The sequence below is a fragment of the Euphorbia lathyris genome, chromosome 10, assembly GCF_963576675.1.
Source record: "Euphorbia lathyris chromosome 10, ddEupLath1.1, whole genome shotgun sequence".
Taxonomy (NCBI): domain Eukaryota; kingdom Viridiplantae; phylum Streptophyta; class Magnoliopsida; order Malpighiales; family Euphorbiaceae; genus Euphorbia; species Euphorbia lathyris.
Genome location: NC_088919.1, coordinates 65,217,941 through 65,235,792, shown reverse-complemented (window position 1 = coordinate 65,235,792; position 17,852 = coordinate 65,217,941). Strand labels below are relative to the sequence as shown.

General features: G+C 34.4%; 1 protein-coding gene across 1 annotated transcript; it reads left to right on the top strand.

Annotated features, from left to right (window-relative positions):
• The first annotated feature begins 14,178 nt into the window (after positions 1–14,178).
• Positions 14,179–17,554, top strand: LOC136209881 ((+)-borneol dehydrogenase 1-like). Its single transcript, XM_066001496.1, has 3 exons — positions 14,179–14,488; positions 14,553–14,809; positions 16,811–17,554. The coding sequence occupies exons 1-3, from the start codon at positions 14,445–14,447 to the stop codon at positions 17,449–17,451; spliced, it is 942 nt and encodes a 313-aa protein (XP_065857568.1). The 5' UTR covers positions 14,179–14,444; the 3' UTR covers positions 17,452–17,554.
• The last annotated feature ends 298 nt before the right edge of the window (positions 17,555–17,852 follow it).

The window sequence follows — 17,852 nt, the reverse complement described above, 5'->3', positions numbered from 1 at the left end:
AGTCTTGTTTTAGACTCACTAGTTATCCAGATTGGTACAATGCAAACTTCAAGAAGGATGGGAAGAAGAAGGGGAAATCTGATCAAGCTCATTGTGCCACATCTATGGAGCCATCTACAGATATTTCTAGAGGAGATGTTTCTCCTCAATTTGCTTCATATATTGATTTTGCAATCTTGAAAGCACCAAAGACTCAACAAACTTCTTCTATGCAAGATGCTTTCACACAATTTGCAAGTGTAGTTGGTATGTTTCCTGACTCAACTATTAATGTAGACTGGATTGTGGATAGTGGAGCAACATCACATATGAGTGGATGTTTGCATTTGTTTTCCTCTGTTTCTAAGCTAGCTAATCCTAAGTCTGTGCATCTTCCTAATGGGCATAGTGTTATGGTTGATACAGTTGGTATAGTCTCTTTTACATAGACTTTTAAGCTACATAATGTCTTTTACATTCCTGCTTTTAAGTGCAATATGATGTCCGTCGGTCAGTTATTGACTCAGGCTAAGATGACAGTCCAATTTCATATTGATCATTGTGTCTTACAATCCTCGTCTACTGGTTCCTATCTAACTATAGGATCATTTTCAAATGGACTGTATCACATATCTCCAGAGTCATTCTCTAAACTGACTCTACAAAATTATGTTTCTCCCTCTTCTTAATGTAATGCTGTTTCTCAGCCGCAAATTCTACCACAAGACCTATGGCATCAGAGGTTAGGACATCCATCCCCTGCTCTTTTGCCTCATATTCAAGAGATTCCTTTTTACTTTGAGTCTCATTCTTGTCATGTGTGTCCCCTAGCTAAGCAGAAAAGGTTGTCATTTCCCATTAGCCATATCTATACCCAAACGAAACTAGATATGTTACATATGGATTTATGGGACCCTTACCTTAAGTCCTCATTGACTGGTGCAAATTATTTCCTTACCATAGTTGATGAACATACTAGATTCATTTGGCTAATTCTCCTTCAAAATAAAGCACAAGTGTCATTTGCTATTGAAAAAAATTCTTAAACATGGTTTATACTCAATTCTCTAGTTCAGTCAAGGTTATTAGGACTGACAATGGTAAAGAATTTTTCAATAACAATTGTTATCAACTTCTTACTAAACTAGGCATCCTTCACCACCATAGTTGTGTTTATACTCCACAACAGAATGGTGTTGTGGAGAGAAAACATCAACACATCCTAGCTGTTGCCAGAGCTTTGCTCTTTCAAGCTTCAATGCTTACTCTGTTTTAGGGAGAAGCAGTTACTATGGCTGCTCATCTAATCAATTTCCTTCCCAGTAAACTTTTAAAATGGTCCACTCCTTATGCTCAATTCTACTCTGCATCACCACCTTACCATATTCTGAAGGTTTTTGGATGCCAATGTTTCCATACTATCACTCATCACAAATCAAAATTAGAGCCCAGGGCTAGTGAAGGGTCTTCCTAGGGTATCCTGTGAATAAAAAGGGATATAAAATATAGGATTTTACTCAAGAAAAACTTATAGTGTCTAGGGATGTCATGTTTTATGAACATATATTCTCCTATTCTATTCTCAAAACATCTTTATCTTCTTCTGAAGTTCCTCTTCCTTGTCCCATTGATGACCCTATCTTGCTTGATTCTATATCTGTTCCACCACCATTACCACAACAATCTCTAATTCCTTCACAGTATATCCCTACTAATAATTCAGTTCTTTCTTCTCCTAATCCTGCCGTTAAAGAACCTAACTCTCCACATCTTCCTGCTGTTACAGAACCTAATTCACCTCTCTCTGATCGTCAAAGACCACTAAACTACATAGGAAGCCAGCTTGGCTCAATGATTTCGTTTCTAATGTTAGTCTTCAGTCCTCTTATCCACATTTCTCATCTATTCCTTCCTATACTGTACCTCACATGGCCTTTTTGATCAATCTATATCAACTTAAAGAATTTAAAGATTATGAGGAGGCTAAAACTAATCCTCTATGGGTTCAAGCTATGCATAAAGAGTTATCAGCCCTTGAAGATAATGGTACTTGGATCCTAACTACCCTTCCTCCTTCCAAGAAAGCCATTGCCAGCAGATGGATTTTTAAAATTAAGTACAAGCCTAGTGGAGAAGTAGAGAGGTTCAAAGCAAGGCTTGTAGACAAGGGCTATAGTCAACATTTTACTCACTTTTGGTTTTCATAGGTCTACACATGATCATTGTCTTTTTTTACACATCACAGATTCCTCATTCATTATTCTTGTAGTATATGTGGATGGTATTCTGCTCATCGGAGCTAATTTGTAGCTTATCAATGATGTCAAGGCTTTTCTCCATGACAAGTTCACCATTAAGGATCTAAGCAGTATAAAGTACTTCTTGGGTATCGAATTGGCAAGAGATCATGCTGGTTTTACTTTAAGCCAAACTAAATATCACTAGTACAGAAATGACCTACGGCCACGCCTTATTAGCTACGGTTGTTTGCAAAACCGTGGCTACAGGTAATTAGGGTCGGTTATTTAAAAAACCGACTCAAATAATTAGAACATTAGAGTCGGTTTTTTGAAATAACCGACTCTAAATGTGATTTTTAAAAATAGTGCACGGTCTGAACAATCATTAGTGTCGATTCTTCTTAAATCGAGGCTAATGACCCGATAATTAGCCTCGGTTTAAATATAAACCGAAGCTAATGAGCCAGGAATTAGCATAATGGCATGGGTTCATTAAGAACAGACCCCAATTACTCTTTAGAGTCGATTATCCAAACATCAATAACCTATCGTTCTCCCCCTTTCTCTTTCTCTCCTTGCACAACCTAATATTAGCAGCTCGCAGCTCTCCCCATTCCTCTCGTTAGCGTGGAAAATTGAGTTTGTGTTACCTTCTACTCATATGCAGTAGCTCGGTTTGAAGTTTAATCGACGACGATTGGATTTTCTTCGTGTTTCGATTGTGGCAGAAGCAATGGAAAAGAGGTAAGTGAATGATTTGTTATTTTTCTGAGTTTCATTGTTATATGGGTTCGTGTTCTATCTTCCGGGATTTCCTTATGATTTGGTTTTTATTGTTCTTTCTTATGGGTTTCATTTATTATATGAGTTTGTTGGTGTTTGTGTTCCGTCTTATGGGTTTCGTCCCTGTTCGTATTCATTCTTTTGGTTTTGTCCATGTTCGTATTCATTCTTCTGGTTTCGGGTGGATGGCCTATTGAGTTCTTTCGAAAGATGTGCTCAGCCCTTGCTTCTTCCTTTCTCTTATCTACATACGCTATTGATTGAGTAGCCAAAAGAGTAGAGAATCCAGAATTTAGCGAGAAAACCCAATGGTTCAAAATGGTTCAAACTCAAAATTAGATGGAAAGTAGGAAAGAAGTCTTTTCATACCCTAAACTGTAATTCTACAGCTTATCCTTATTCAGATTCAGATGTTTCCATAACATAATATGAAAAGACTCTAGCTGAGGCATTGAAAGTAAATGGGCATCCTAATATGTATGTTTTAGAGTAATAAAGGCCTTCACCCCTGTCCTGGGATAATTTCTAGTATCAGTTCAATGCTATATGGAAGTTCCAATTCCAGGGTAAGCTTAATGGTAACATCTCTCCCCGACTATTCTTTTTCGAATGTAGCAGCGGGCAAGCACTCCTTTATAAGGCCTTTATTTTCACCCTTCAGCTATGAAATGAGGTAAATTAGTATGGTAGTTGGTCCCTTAATCAGGCATTCAGCCAGATCCTAAGTAAACCCTATGCATTGTTTGAAGTGAAAAGCCTACCACATTCTGGACTCCGTCTTTATTCAACTAAAGAAACTCCTTTTACTTTAACCTTAGATAGAGGGGGAGGGAAAAACTATGAAATCCAATTCCTTTCTATAAGGAACTAGACCAAGCTCTGCTGCAATGCTCATGTTATGAGCTGCCCACCTAAGTGCTTTGCTCGATCTTATGTTAGTGCCAGTGGCAGCAGCTGATGTTAATGTAGCGATTCTCTTTCTACTTAAGTAGCTAAGGTTTTGAATACATGGCATAGCCAAAAGAACTGAAGTGCAGGTTTGCTGTCTTTCCTTTCCCTTCCTAGGCAGTGAATAGAAAGATTAGTCTGTCTGAATAAAATTTCTCAATTGAGAATGCATTACCATACTAATTAGAAATTATACTAAACACCCGATGCATTTGCACATTACATCTTTGATTGGTTTGCACCACTTTTAGGTTTTTTTTATTATCTTAAAGATCATAAAACTAGGAGTATCAATTTTCTTTTGCTTTTCAAACTTCAAATTCATTGTTAATTTTCATCTTTTATCATTACTGATGCAAATAAAGTAATACGATCAGATCAAGCAAATCTCAACATGAATTAAAAATTAAACTAATCAACTCAAGACAACTTGTAGGAGTTTTCTGGTTTACACTAGCAAACTCATTAATCAGCAAACTACATAGCCCTGAAGAGTTGATTATTATTGCATAAAAAAAGCATTACCATTGGAACAACTAGAAAAAATGCATCAGGTCCCCTGCAGGTTGTGAAGCTATGTTGCAAGTAAATTCTTCTTCATCAATTTTGGAAACGGAACTGGTCTAACATGTATCAAAATGCATTTCCATAAATATTTAAATTAAATTACACATTTCTTGTTTCCAAAACTATTTCAACCAACAAACACAATCCAATTCAAAATCTTAACTAATTAAAACTCTCTCTTAAGCTACAACTTCTTAATTGATACACAATTTCTAATTATTTCTAGATCACATAATAAGGGGAAAAAAGCATCACCTCTAAAAAGAAAATTACTAATACATCATATTTCAATAACTGAAAGCTCTTTTATTAGAGTAATTGAAAGCAACTCAGCTTTAGCAAGTTGCCTCTCTTGAAAGTTTTTCTCTGCTGTGAACAGGACATCATATTGACCTGGACAAGAGCAGCCTGGACTCTGCCAAATGCATCGGTTCTTGAATCGATACGAGCCTGCATATCTGGTTGGCATATAGAAGGAAGATATCAGCTTAGGTGATTGATTATCTTGCTTTTTGTACCGGTTTATATAGTATACAATTTGCTTCTGATATTAATCTCATAGTATCTTATATGTTGACCATATATATATGAGTTGTTTTTCATTCTTGCTTGTTCTATAACTCATTTAAATCACATCTCAAACTTCATTTCAGTTTTAGACACTAGATATATGCAGTAATAATTTGGTTTCGATTGGATGTATGCTTATTTCTGTAAGGGTTTATAAGGTTTAACAAGTGATTTAATTCTTCAATGCTTTTCATATCCAATACATTGATTCTGTTTCTCATTTTTCCTTTGTCTTTTTTGAGATTTTTTGTTTTGGCGAACATAATGCAGACGACCGTTGATTGTTGAGGGCTGTGGCTAGCATCGTCAGAACTCGTGGTGGTTTTCAAACTAATCTGGTATTAAAACAATCCATTGCCATTACGTTGTTCGTTTTCTTATGAACATGTAACATTTGCAAATTGGTATATCAAATTTGAATGAGACATGTTGGTTTGAGATCATTTCAGACAATGGCTCAAAATGGTTCAGCAATATCAACTTCTAATTGGATTATGAGCTTCCGCGTCTCAAGTAAGTAATATATGAAGATCAATGCCATAGCAAAGTGGTGGTATATCTTTCTCATAGTGGTTGAGAGTTGGTCCTGATTAACAATTTGAATAATTGAATGAATGGAGCTGTTACAAAAGCGAGTCTTCATGAGGAAAATGTTAGAGAAGCACACTTGAGGCTATCTTGTCTTGTCTTTTCGAATAACAATATTTGCAAGTTCATCATCTATGATATCTTTTAACAACATGATCACCCTCTCATTTCTTTGTCCAATTTCTTGCTGTTCTTGATGTGAAAAGTCTTGTTTAATAGGTGAGGTTAAGGACAGTGAGAAATAGAGCAGATCGAAGAGAGCTTCAAGGCTTCAACTAACTACAAGCAACATAAAATGGTTAAGGCCACAAAAGATGAGGCTGCATATCCTTTCTTTTTACCGCACTCAGAAAATCTTTTGTATTACTGAATCATGAATATGAGACTCCATGAATGATGAAGCAGTGGCTTGCATAAGTGTCCAATGGAGCTGCTGCAAGAGCGAGTCTTTATGAGGCTTGGTTAAGTGAATCCAAGGGATAGGGATGTAAATGAGCCTACCCGCTCATGAGCAGCTCGGCATTCGGCTCGATAAAACCAGTCTAATAGCAATCCAAGGGGTTTCAACTTGTATGTAATTATGTTTTGTATTGCTTTCCGTGTGCTGTGGCTAGCAACATTGAAGCTCGTGGTGGTCTTTTAACCAATCTGTTATTACCTTTATGTTCTTTGTTTACTTATGAGCAGGTAACCTAGCAAATTGGAATATCAAACTTGAATCAGTCGTTTTTGTTTGAGATCATTTCAGGGCAATTCCTCAAAATGGTTCCACAATATCAACTTCAAATAGGATTCTGAGCATCTCAGGCATCTTGCAACAGAAACAGCCATCTTAGGCATCAATTCCAAAGAGTCACTATGGTATAACTTTCTCAATGTGAGTCCTGATTAACAATGTGAATATTCACGGGATTTCTTCCTTTGAAGCTGCTAGAGAAGCACACTCCAGATTCACCCGTTTTGTCCTTCTGAGGACCAATCTCGGTAAGTTCATCATCTCCTCGTATTCTTTAACAATATGATCCGTCTCTCTCAATTATCCAATTTCTGATTGGCACTTCAATTAAAGTTGTATAGGAGAATAAAAGCCCATGCCTTTTGTTTTATGCATCTCCTATGTGCCTTATGCTTAGTGCTACCTCTTTTGAATGTTTATTTCTATGGAATAGAGAAAATGATTCAACACATTAGTTGCCACATGAAATGCATGTTTATCTTAATTGAGATTTTGGGAGCTGTATGGTTTCTGTCGTTGATATTTTGGGAGCTGTACGGTTGTCACTTATCCTCATGATCAACTGTTTGCTTCTTTTATGACCTTTTTTTTTGGGTAAAATCTACTGCTTTATTAGGATGGAGATGAACCTTAACATATGTTTCTACTTATTCAGTTCCCATTGTTAAATTTTCAGTCTCAATAAATTTAGACTCATATCAAGCAATAGAAGAGGTAACTTAGTATTTTCTACTTACAAAGAGTTACTTTGTCCGATGATAAATATGGCATGCAAAATCTTTTTGGTTTATTGATTTATAATGGTGGCATCTCTTGGCAGTGAATCTTGTTACTCTAAAACACTATTGAATTGCAGAATAAGTAAAGCTTCATAATAATCTTTAACAAAATGCACGGACCCTGCAGCGCGGTATGGACTCTGCCAATTGCATCAGTTCTTAAATCGATACTAGCCTTCATACCTTTTGTACAGGTTCATATGGTTTATCATTTGCTTTTGGTATTAATATCATAGTATTTTATATGCTGGCCATATATGAGTTGTTTTTCATTCTTGCTTGTTCTATAACTCATTTAAATCGCATCTCAAGCTTCATTTCAGTGTTAGACACTAGATATATGCAGTAATAATTCAGTTAAGATTGGATAACAAAAGTATGCTCATTTCTGGTTAAAAAAAGAAAAATTAAATAAGAAATTATATTAGATATTGCTTTCCTTCTTTTCATCTTCCTTTCACCTTCCTTCTTTGTTTTTGGTAATATAAATCCATGTACAGCCATTTTCCCCAAAATTTATTATTTACCATCTTTATTCAAGTGGTTACATGTTAATATTAGTATTTAACATAATGGTTTTGGATCAGTTAAAGGATCTCCTCTTTCTTAGATGTTCTAAAGCTTTGTGTTACATATATACTAATGTAGTGCAATTGGCATAGCAGTTGATTTGGGACAATTAATTAATTGATTAGCAGTCGTGGACTTGCTTCAAATCTTCTGCAATTCACAGTCCCCCTACAACCTTCTCCTTCAGCCAGTTGAGGTTGGTTAATTTAAGTTATTGCTTTCAGTGATATATTTATGATTTCTCTGATTGAGGATTTATGAAATTTGAATTTTAGAATTGGTTGGGTAATTTTTGTGTGATTGCAGAGTATTCAATAAACCTGAAATTATAATCACAGTTTGTGACTTATGGACTGAAGGAAATTTCACGGGTAACCTTTGATTATTTACTCTCGATGGTTCCTTAACTCTTGAGAGAGTTTTATAATTGGTTGAATCAAAGACGACGGATGTTAAAACAAATAATTGCAGTTAGAATAATTAAAGTTTCATATGTTTCTATTAATCATGGAACTCATTATAATATTCTTTTTAGTAGATCAAATTTTAGAGTTTTTATTTTTGAATTGTATTAGTAAAATTAGCCTGTAAATTTGAGTCGTATTTATGTAGGAATGATACACCGATATTCAGTTGATATTTAACAGTTGCTATGTGTCTATTGTGCATATTTAACAGTTGTTATGTGTCTATTGTGCTTATTTTACAGTAGTGATACTCGAAGGTTGAGAGACAGACAGCAGAAAAGATGGCAGGATTTCAACACTGAAGTAATGTTGAACATCATGTTTGTAGTTATGTTGAACATCATGTTGTAGAGAGTAAAATAGAGTAGTAATGAGTATATGTCAGTTTTTGTGAGCTAGTTAAATACTAAAAAATGCTGTGAATATTGAATTAAAGATTGTATATGTATAGCAAGTATTAATTACCCTATATTTGTTTACATTTTTTTTATTGATTTTGCATTTACTTTCAGTAATACATCAAGATCAATTTCGATTACGGTAAACGACTGAGGATAACAATTCTTGTTTATTGTTAATTACAGTAATGCAAAAAAATAGAGCAAGTTTAATTTGAACTATTGATGTAAAATTGTTAAAAACAATAATATTACGGTCAATAACCGATTTTAATATTATTGACATTAGCCACAGTTGCATAACAACCAATTCTAATGAGTAGAGCATTGGAGTCGGTTGTTACAACAACTGACTCCAATGCTCTTATCATTAGCCATGGTTCGTCTACAACCGACTCTAATGGTGAGAGCATTAGAGTCGGTTGTTACGAATGACCATGGCTAAAGATCCTTTTAGCCACGGTTTTTCATAACAACTGTGGCCAAAATATAGGACATTAGAGTCGGTTATACGTAAAAACCGATGCTAATGTCTTTTTGGCCACGGTCGAACAACCGTGGCTAAAGACGTCAAGCATTTGCCACGCCCCCCTTTGGCCACGGTCGTACAACCGTGGCTATTGACGATAAACGACCGTGACCATAGGCCATTTCTATACTAGTGTATTCAAGGGATATTCTTCTTGATGCAGGAGTTATGGATATGCAGCCTGCTTATAGTCCTCTATCACATGGTATTATCCTCACGGATTCAGGTACCCCTTTGCCTGACCCTTCCAAATATAGAAGGCTGGCTAGTATACTTCTGTACTTGAATTTTACAAGACCAGACCTTACATTTGCCACTCAGCAGTTATCCCAATATATGCAAGCACCTTGTAATCATCATCTGTAGGCAGCAATTCATGTTCTTAGATATCTGAAAGGAACTCTGCATCTTGGACTTTTCTACTCAGAGAGATTTACTTTCACCCTCATAGCATATTGTGATGCTGACTAGGGTACTTGCAGAAAATCCTGGAGGCCTGTCACGAGTTTTTGTGTGTTTTTGGGTAAGTCTTTGATTTCTTGGAAGGCCAAGAAACAACCTACAATTAGCAAGTCATCAGCAGAAGCTGAATATAGAAGCTTGTCAACCACATCGTGTGAATTGAAATGGCTCTCATATTTGTTGACTGACTTCAGAATTGACATTGCTTACCCTGTGAAGTTATTCTGTGATAACACATCAGCTATTCAGATAGCCAAAGACCCTATTGATCATGACAGAACCAAACATTTTGACATCGATGTACATATCATCCGAGAACATGTAGAGAATGGATTCCTTTGCACTATTTATGTTTCTTCAGAATGTCAACTAGCAGATCTATTCACAAAGTCTCTGCCTGCTTCACAGATGTTTGAGGCCTTGGTCCAAATGGGATTAGTTCAATTACCTGATGTTTAGGCTTAAGGGGGGAGTGTTAGCTTTTGTTTTAATATGATTGGTATTTTAGTTTTTTCCCATGTTGGGTATTTTAGTATTTTCATTACTTTCTGAGTGATTTTTTTTTTAATTTATAAAAGTTTTAATTTGTGAATTATTAGTATTTTTTTTTTGTTTTGGGTCAAAATAAACACGTTTTCTTTTTTCTCTCAATCCGTCTTGGTTATCCGAAAACAAGTTCGTCTAGAGGAAGTTGACATTTATTATTAGTATTATTATTATTATTTGATTGAAGAGCTAGAGGAAGTTGAATTAAAATTCAGTAGTTGGATTCCATAAATATTGGATTTAATGCTTAGTTATCCGACAACAACAAGACCTTCAATTATATTGATGCGATAGGCTTAGAAAACATCTCCCATGAGTTAAATGCAGACAGAATACATGCATATGGAATTTAAAGAAGAGTTTAGATAAATTTGAAGTTTATATCAACATTCTCTTTAAAACAGATTTCGCAAGCAAACTCTTACCGTATGTGAATTCATTATCACCGGAGCAGAAAAACAAGAACAAATGTGAAAAGACAGAGAGCAGAAACTTTCAAAAAAATCTATTTTTTTTTCAACTGTCTGTCTAGACTATCAATTTTCACAGTTCCATTCTGTATATGTATAGAACTCGAAAGAATACATCTGTTCACGAATAAACACGCTTGTTCATGGATAGACACGACTATTCACGAACGAATAAGACAGGTCACGACAGATACGACTATTCACAAACAAACCCGACTATTCATAAATGGAGGTGTTTATTGCTATTTAAATTAATTATATAATTTTTTTTTGGCCTAATACATTACCAGCTCCCTGAACTTGTCTAAAATAGTAGATTGGCTCCCTAAACTTTGCAAGTGTCTCACCAGCTTCCTAAACTTGTCCATAAAAGTAGATTAGCTCCCTGAACTTTGCAAATGTCTCACCAACTCCCTAAACTTGCTTATTCTGTAACAACTAAATAAAACTTATTAAACCTAAATTCTAAAAATACGTTTCATCTATTCGAGAGGTAAATTTTTCGCTTCTCCTACCTTTCAACCTATTATAAGAGTTAGTGTTGCATGTTTGAGAGATTGAATGAATTAGGATCGAAAGTTAGTAATTATGGTTTTTATATTTAGTTGTTACAGAATAAGAAAATTGGGGGAGTTGGTGAGACACTTGCAAAGTTCAGGGAGCTAATATACTTTTATGGACAAGTTTAGGGAGCTGATGATACGAAGTAAGCAAGTTTAGAGAGCTGGTGAGACACTTGCAAAGTTCAAGGAGTCAATCTATTATTTTGTACAAGTTCACGGAGTTGGTGATGTATTAGGGTTTTTTTTTTTTTTTTTTTTGTCAAACATTGACAACTTTTGTTTCAACTTTAAATGGAAACTATTAATATTTAATTTCTAATAAGCAAGCATTAAACACCATATTAATGAACCCAACTACTGAATTTTAAGTCAAAATTCTCTAGCGAAACTTATACATTTTAAGTCTACCTTGCTACATAGTCTTGGACGAAAACGATGGAACGCAGAAGAGTGAGAGGGAAAGAAAGAGAGAGAATGTATGTTAAAAGAAGAAGAGATTAGGGTGGCCGGATTATTGGAGCCGACGGAAATGGAACTGTTGGCCGGAGTTGGGGCCGGAATTGGAAAAAAGATGGCTGAGTGATGAACCTTAAACCTAACAAAGTGAGACAGGGCGGAGAAGCCGCATAGTGTGAAGAGGGAGTTTGACCATAGGCAAACTCAATCTTAATCATTGACAAAGCTATGAAAAGACTTCTGTATAGAGTAGCGAATGGGATATACTGATAGTAGTAGTCAATTTGGTATAAGCAACGCTATAGGGCTGCCACTCCTTGTTTAAGCAATCTACCCTAGTCCACTAGGGACTAGGAGAGTCGGGCATTCGACATTCGTGAAAGGAGACGAATGTCTCTATAGGTGGAACTATATGGGCACTATGGGCTTCGGAGTTAGCACATAGTGCGTATCTCATTTTAGGACGAGGTTTAATTACAGAGAGTTCTACCGGGATGGAATGCAGATAGACACATTGATGGGACGCTAAAACGGGATAAACCCCTTTCGTAGGAATTGGCTGGCCAAGACTTGAGGAATTCTTGGCGCTGTATAGGGTTTTGGTCTGGCTCAGATTTGGCCCGGTGACACATAGGCGGCCGTCTAGGACATCCCGTTTAGGAAGGCCTACGATCTAAAAAATAATTTCAATTATAATACAACAATAATTGAGATTTCAATTGTTGAAAAATTATATTTAATAGTAACTATATATAGAAAAACAAAAATACAATTTACTAAATGGAATCGAAAATTGACAACAATAACACAAATTGTTTTATGTTTTGCTAGTCATCGTCTCTTAACAACAATAGCACATAAAAGGTCTTCAAAATTTATTTCACAACTTTTCTCTTAACAATAATAGGAATGCGTTACAAATTTAGTCGTATAGTCATTAGGGAAAAACAAATTTAGCAACCACGTAAATACAATTTTAAGCTAAGATTCACTAGACGATACTATTTCAATGTCATTAACAAAGGATAAGTGTTTTTCGGTAACAGAAAAGTCTTTTTGGATAGTCAGAATGCTAGAAATTGAAGGATAGACATAACATAAAATTGCACATGAAACAAAAAATCATCTTTCATTAATAAGACTTGAAATTATATTGTTTTGTACATAATGGCTAAATCAATTTTCACCCAACAACCATATCGATCAATTTATACATAATATAACAATTAATTGTTTTGTTCTCTGCCAATTATCAAAAAGTCTGATCTTAAATTGATTTTTCTTGTTGAATCAAGAATTAGTTACATTTCATATATATTAAATTTTAATTTATAAAATGATGGAGTATGAGAGTTGCCTAATGCCTCTAAAATACTTAAAATTAATTATATTTTATATATATTAAATTTTAATTTATAAAATAATGGAGTATGAAAACTGATTAGGACCTCTAAAATACTGAACCCGCCGCTAATAAAAAAGTCTAATTTGAAGGTTCATTAAATGGAGATTGAAAGTTAGTTAGATCAAATTAATGAATCAACACAATAATTCATATTGCTTTCTTTTTGGTACAAATAATTCAAATTGATATGACCTTATATAGTATATTTAATCAAAATTAATTATGATATATACAAGACTTTCTAAGATAATTGTATAATTAAAATCTAGATCTTACTAGATCTTAGTCTTAATATATCACCTCCCTACTAACCTTGTCCAAACGGTTTGATTGGCCTCTGAATTTTTAAAATTTGTTGATAGTTCCTTGAATTTATTTAAAATGTTTCGATAACCCTATAAAATGTAATCAAGTAATTCACTCGATCTTATTAATATTAATCTTATTACTATCAATTGGTGGAGGCTTTGGCAATGAGAGATAGCATGGAGTGTGCTCTGTCTATGGGATACTGTCATGGGCGTAGACAGGGGCCTTGAAGGCCTTGTCCCTCTGGCCGCAGGAACACCTTTGACTCCGGATAGTTTCAGTCCCCCTGTCTCAAAAAAAAATTCAATATTTTGGACCTATTAGGTACTCCTAAATCCAAATTTCAAATTTTTTTAGCCTGTTAGACATCTCTAGATCCAAATTTCTATTTTTTTTTTGCCTTCTAGGCCTCCTCAAATCAAAATTTTTAATTTTTTACCTGTTCGGCCATCTCTCAATCCAATTTTTTTACATGTTAGGACTTTTCAATGAGATTTAGCTTAATTTTGAGAAATTGTACATTAATACTTAAAAATTAGTTATTGACTATTTAAATTATAACATGCAGATATACAAAAAAAAAAAAAAAAGAACAAGTTCGATTTAACAAATTTTTTTATGAACGCATGTGTAAAATCAGCCCCGCAACCGAGTAATCCTGTATTGGCCACTGGATACTATAATAAAATCTTTGTTTCGGACTCAAAGGAAGTAGTGACTTGTGTGACTAGCAAATGCAGAGATCTCTCAGAGGTTGTAGCGTAGTAACCATCAATCCTTGTTGGATGGTTTTTGTTTCACGGTTAGCAAACCATGTGGTTTATATGTTGACTCGAAATGCAGATTCTATACTAATTCTTTTATTGATTTATCTAGTCCTGTATTTATTGAGAGTATCCTAATTCGGGATGCTGCTCCTCGATTATAATAACTCATTTTTTTTTAATTAAATGCACATTAAATGAGAAAGTAGACCCTTTCACCATCCATTTTCTACTTCTTGTAGTAGTTTTTAAAATTATAAATTCCCATTAAAGAAGAAGCACAAAACTTAGAATTCTCTTCTTTCGATCTTCAATATGGAAAAGAAGGCTATTCCTATCCTTGTAACGCCAGAACAAAGGTAATCTACTAATTAAAAAAGTTTAATATTCTATTTTTATTCAACTAGTTTCATTCAATTTCAGGTTAGCCGGAAAAGTAGCGATTATAACGGGAGGGGCAAGCGGGATAGGAGCCACCACAGTTCAACTTTTCCATGCAAATGGAGCCAAAGTTGTTATTGCCGATATTCAAGACGCCCTTGGCCGAGCCCTTGCGCAAAAGCTCGGCCAAAACGCCATTTACATCCGCTGTGATGTTAGCAAAGAAGAAGAAATCAGCAGTCTCGTAGACCAAACGGTTATCAAATACGGGAAGCTAGACATTATGTACAATAATGCAGGTAAGGGTGATAATTTTTGACACGATTAACACGACTTGATTCTTGTTTAAGGTCTCTTAAAATAATTTTTAATATTATCTCGGACAAATTTTTGCACGCTAATGGCTCTCTGAACTTGAAATGTGTAAGATATTGAGTTATATTTGCTATATGTTGAAGTTAATATAAACGAAGTTGTTAGAATTTGAATCTTTGACCTTTTGGTCTATGTGATCCGATAAGATGTTAAGAAGCCATTTGATCGAAAAGTTTAAGCCAATACGTAAGACTCAAAAATAGCTAGTATTAATATTCATGACAATGAAGGTTGTCATTTTTCTTATAATTATATCGTGATCAAAATTTTGTACAAAATAGTAAAAACTTATCCACAACGTTTCCAAGTTACCTCTACTTAAAATATGCTTTGAACGAGCTAGTTTAATAGCTATTTGTATCAAGCAAGCGATTGAACCAAAAGTTTAAACAAATAGTTTAATAGCTATTTGTTATTGTTAAACATCCCACGGTATTAAATGAAGAAGCTATATTTTTAAATATGTGAGGCAATCCTCACACTTTGAAGTGCTTTTTGGGATGTGCTATATTTTTTTACATTGTATCATAGACATGGTTCAATGTTGGGGCTTCCGCTGGTATTAGCGTCATGCACCAAATGAATTGGGCGTGTTAAATATCTCACATTGTTAAATGAGAAAGCTATATGGCTCCTTAAATATGTAAGACAATCCTCACCCTTTGAGGTACCTTTTGGGATGAGTTAGATATTTGTTTAGAGATATCATCTCTGACACACTTCATCGATAAATGTTGTCAAGACTTGAACCTTCGACCATTTGGTCCAAGAAGTTTTAATACCATTTAGTCGAGAATTCAAATCCTGACAACCTCGTTAATTGGTTGAATTAAAACAAATAGAATCTTGACAACCTCGTTAATTGGTTGAATTAAACTTTGGTTTTCAAATGGTTTCTTAACAATTTGATTTGTTATTTGATAACCTCCTATTATTGCCCGATTGCATTTAGGGGGCGTTTGTTTTGGGGTTTCAACAAAGGGTAAGGGAAAGAGGAAAGTTGAATCATTTTGTTGATGTTTGTTTTATTAATTCAATCATTCTCTTTACATTCTTTTAGTTTTGAGTTTATCACTAATTCCTCTAATTTCATTCTCTCAACGCCCCTAAGATTTTTCATTCTCTTTTCTCTCTCACACTAATTTCAACATCTATCTTCCTTATAAAATTTCATTTTTAGTTTCTATTTTGTTTTTAATTTTAATTTTGATAAATAAATTTATTTATTTTTAGTTTTTTAATCTTTGGATTAAATTCACTTTTGATCCTTATACTTATATATTATTTATTTATTTATCCTTAAAAAATATTTTTAACTAATTTTTACTTTTTGATTTTTATTTTGATCCTTATATTTATTTATTTATATTTTTTTTTATCCCTAAACTAATCTCACTTTTGATCCTTTTACTTATTTGTTTTTACTTTTTTATTCTGAGAAATAATTTTGACAAATATTTTTCTTTTGTTATATTATTCAGTTTTGGTATTTAATTTTAATTATTATTTTCTTTTTAAAATAGAACTTTTATGCATTTTCTTTGATTTATTTTATTTCAGTTTCATCGTCTTTTAATTTTAATAGTTGAATAATTTGGTTTTTATTCTTATATTATATTTACCTCATTTGAACCAAACAGCCAGAAAGAGAATCATGGATATATGATTCTCTTTTGTGGAATTGAAACAAACAGAAAAGGAAATTTAAGGACATTCCATTCATTTCTCTTTGTTTCCCTTTCTTGATTCCATTCTATTACTCCTATGCGAACCAAACGCCCCTTTAATAAATCCAAAACTTCAACTTCCCCATAAACTTTCAAAACTTCCTAATCATCACAAGCATTTGACACGTGAATGAGCGTGTCTCCCATTTCAAACCTTATACAGAAATTGACATCACATCAATCCTACACTAAATGCAGGAATAGTAGATAGACCATTCACAAGATTCTTAGAGAGCAAAAAATCAGATTTAGATCGCCTAATAAGCATAAACTTAGTTGGTGGAATCCTCGGAGCCAAACATGCAGCAAGAGTCATGATCCCCCAAAACACCGGCTGCATCTTATTCACAGCAAGTGCCTGCACAGCAATAGGAGGACTCGGAACTCAATCATATGCACTCACAAAACATGGAATTTGGGGATTAGCAAAAAGCTTAGCATCAGAATTATCCCCAAATGGAATTAGGGTTAATTGCATTTCACCTTTTGGAATTGCAACCTCTGCAGGTGGAATAACTGTCCCTAGATTTATATCAGATTTTGCTTTGAGTTATACTGGTAATCTCAAGGGACAGATTTTGAAGACAGAAGATATTGCTAAAGCTGCTCTTTATCTTGCTAGTGATGATGCTAATCATGTTAGTGGTCTTAATCTTGTTGTTGATGGTGGGTTTAGTGTTGTTAATCCTAGTTTTGTTAATCTTTTTGCTACTTTGACGAGGAGTATTTATTTCATCCAAAGGTTTGTTAAGTTGTATGGAACTCCATTGATTGTTTCATTTATGTTGGGGTTTTTGGTGGTTTTGATTTCCATTATGTCATCATTTATGATAATATGAAGCAATCTAAATGAAGTTATTCGGCTAAAAAGCCACCCAATAATGAGAACTTTCAAATATTTTTTGGAACAATATATCATTTCAATCAATTCATACTTGTACATATCCATATGAAGATTTACATTAATTATCGGATCTGAAGTAATGAATATTTCTTAAAGATGCGAACGGTATTTTCTGATCTCGTAGATTGATGTCGACGGTCCGTCCATGTATCTATATGGTATGGTGAAGGAAGGAGAGTCATTTTGATTATGAGAAACTGTTACACAAAGGACAATGAGTATGCAAGTGGCGTTAGAGCAGGCCGGCTGACACCATAACGTCTAGGTCCAATGAAACGAGAATATCTGACAACACGCTTGCTATATGGTAGGGTGCACTACCTGACATCATTACAG

Excerpts from the sequence above, each read along its gene's own strand:
- LOC136209881 (XM_066001496.1), top strand. The coding sequence starts at position 14,445 with ATGGAAAAGAAGGCTATTCCTATCCTTGTAACGCCAGAACAAAG. Across the intron at positions 14,489-14,552 it reads CTTGTAACGCCAGAACAAAG|GTTAGCCGGAAAAGTAGCGA; the intron begins GTAATCTACTAA and ends ATTCAATTTCAG. Across the intron at positions 14,810-16,810 it reads CATTATGTACAATAATGCAG|GAATAGTAGATAGACCATTC; the intron begins GTAAGGGTGATA and ends CACTAAATGCAG.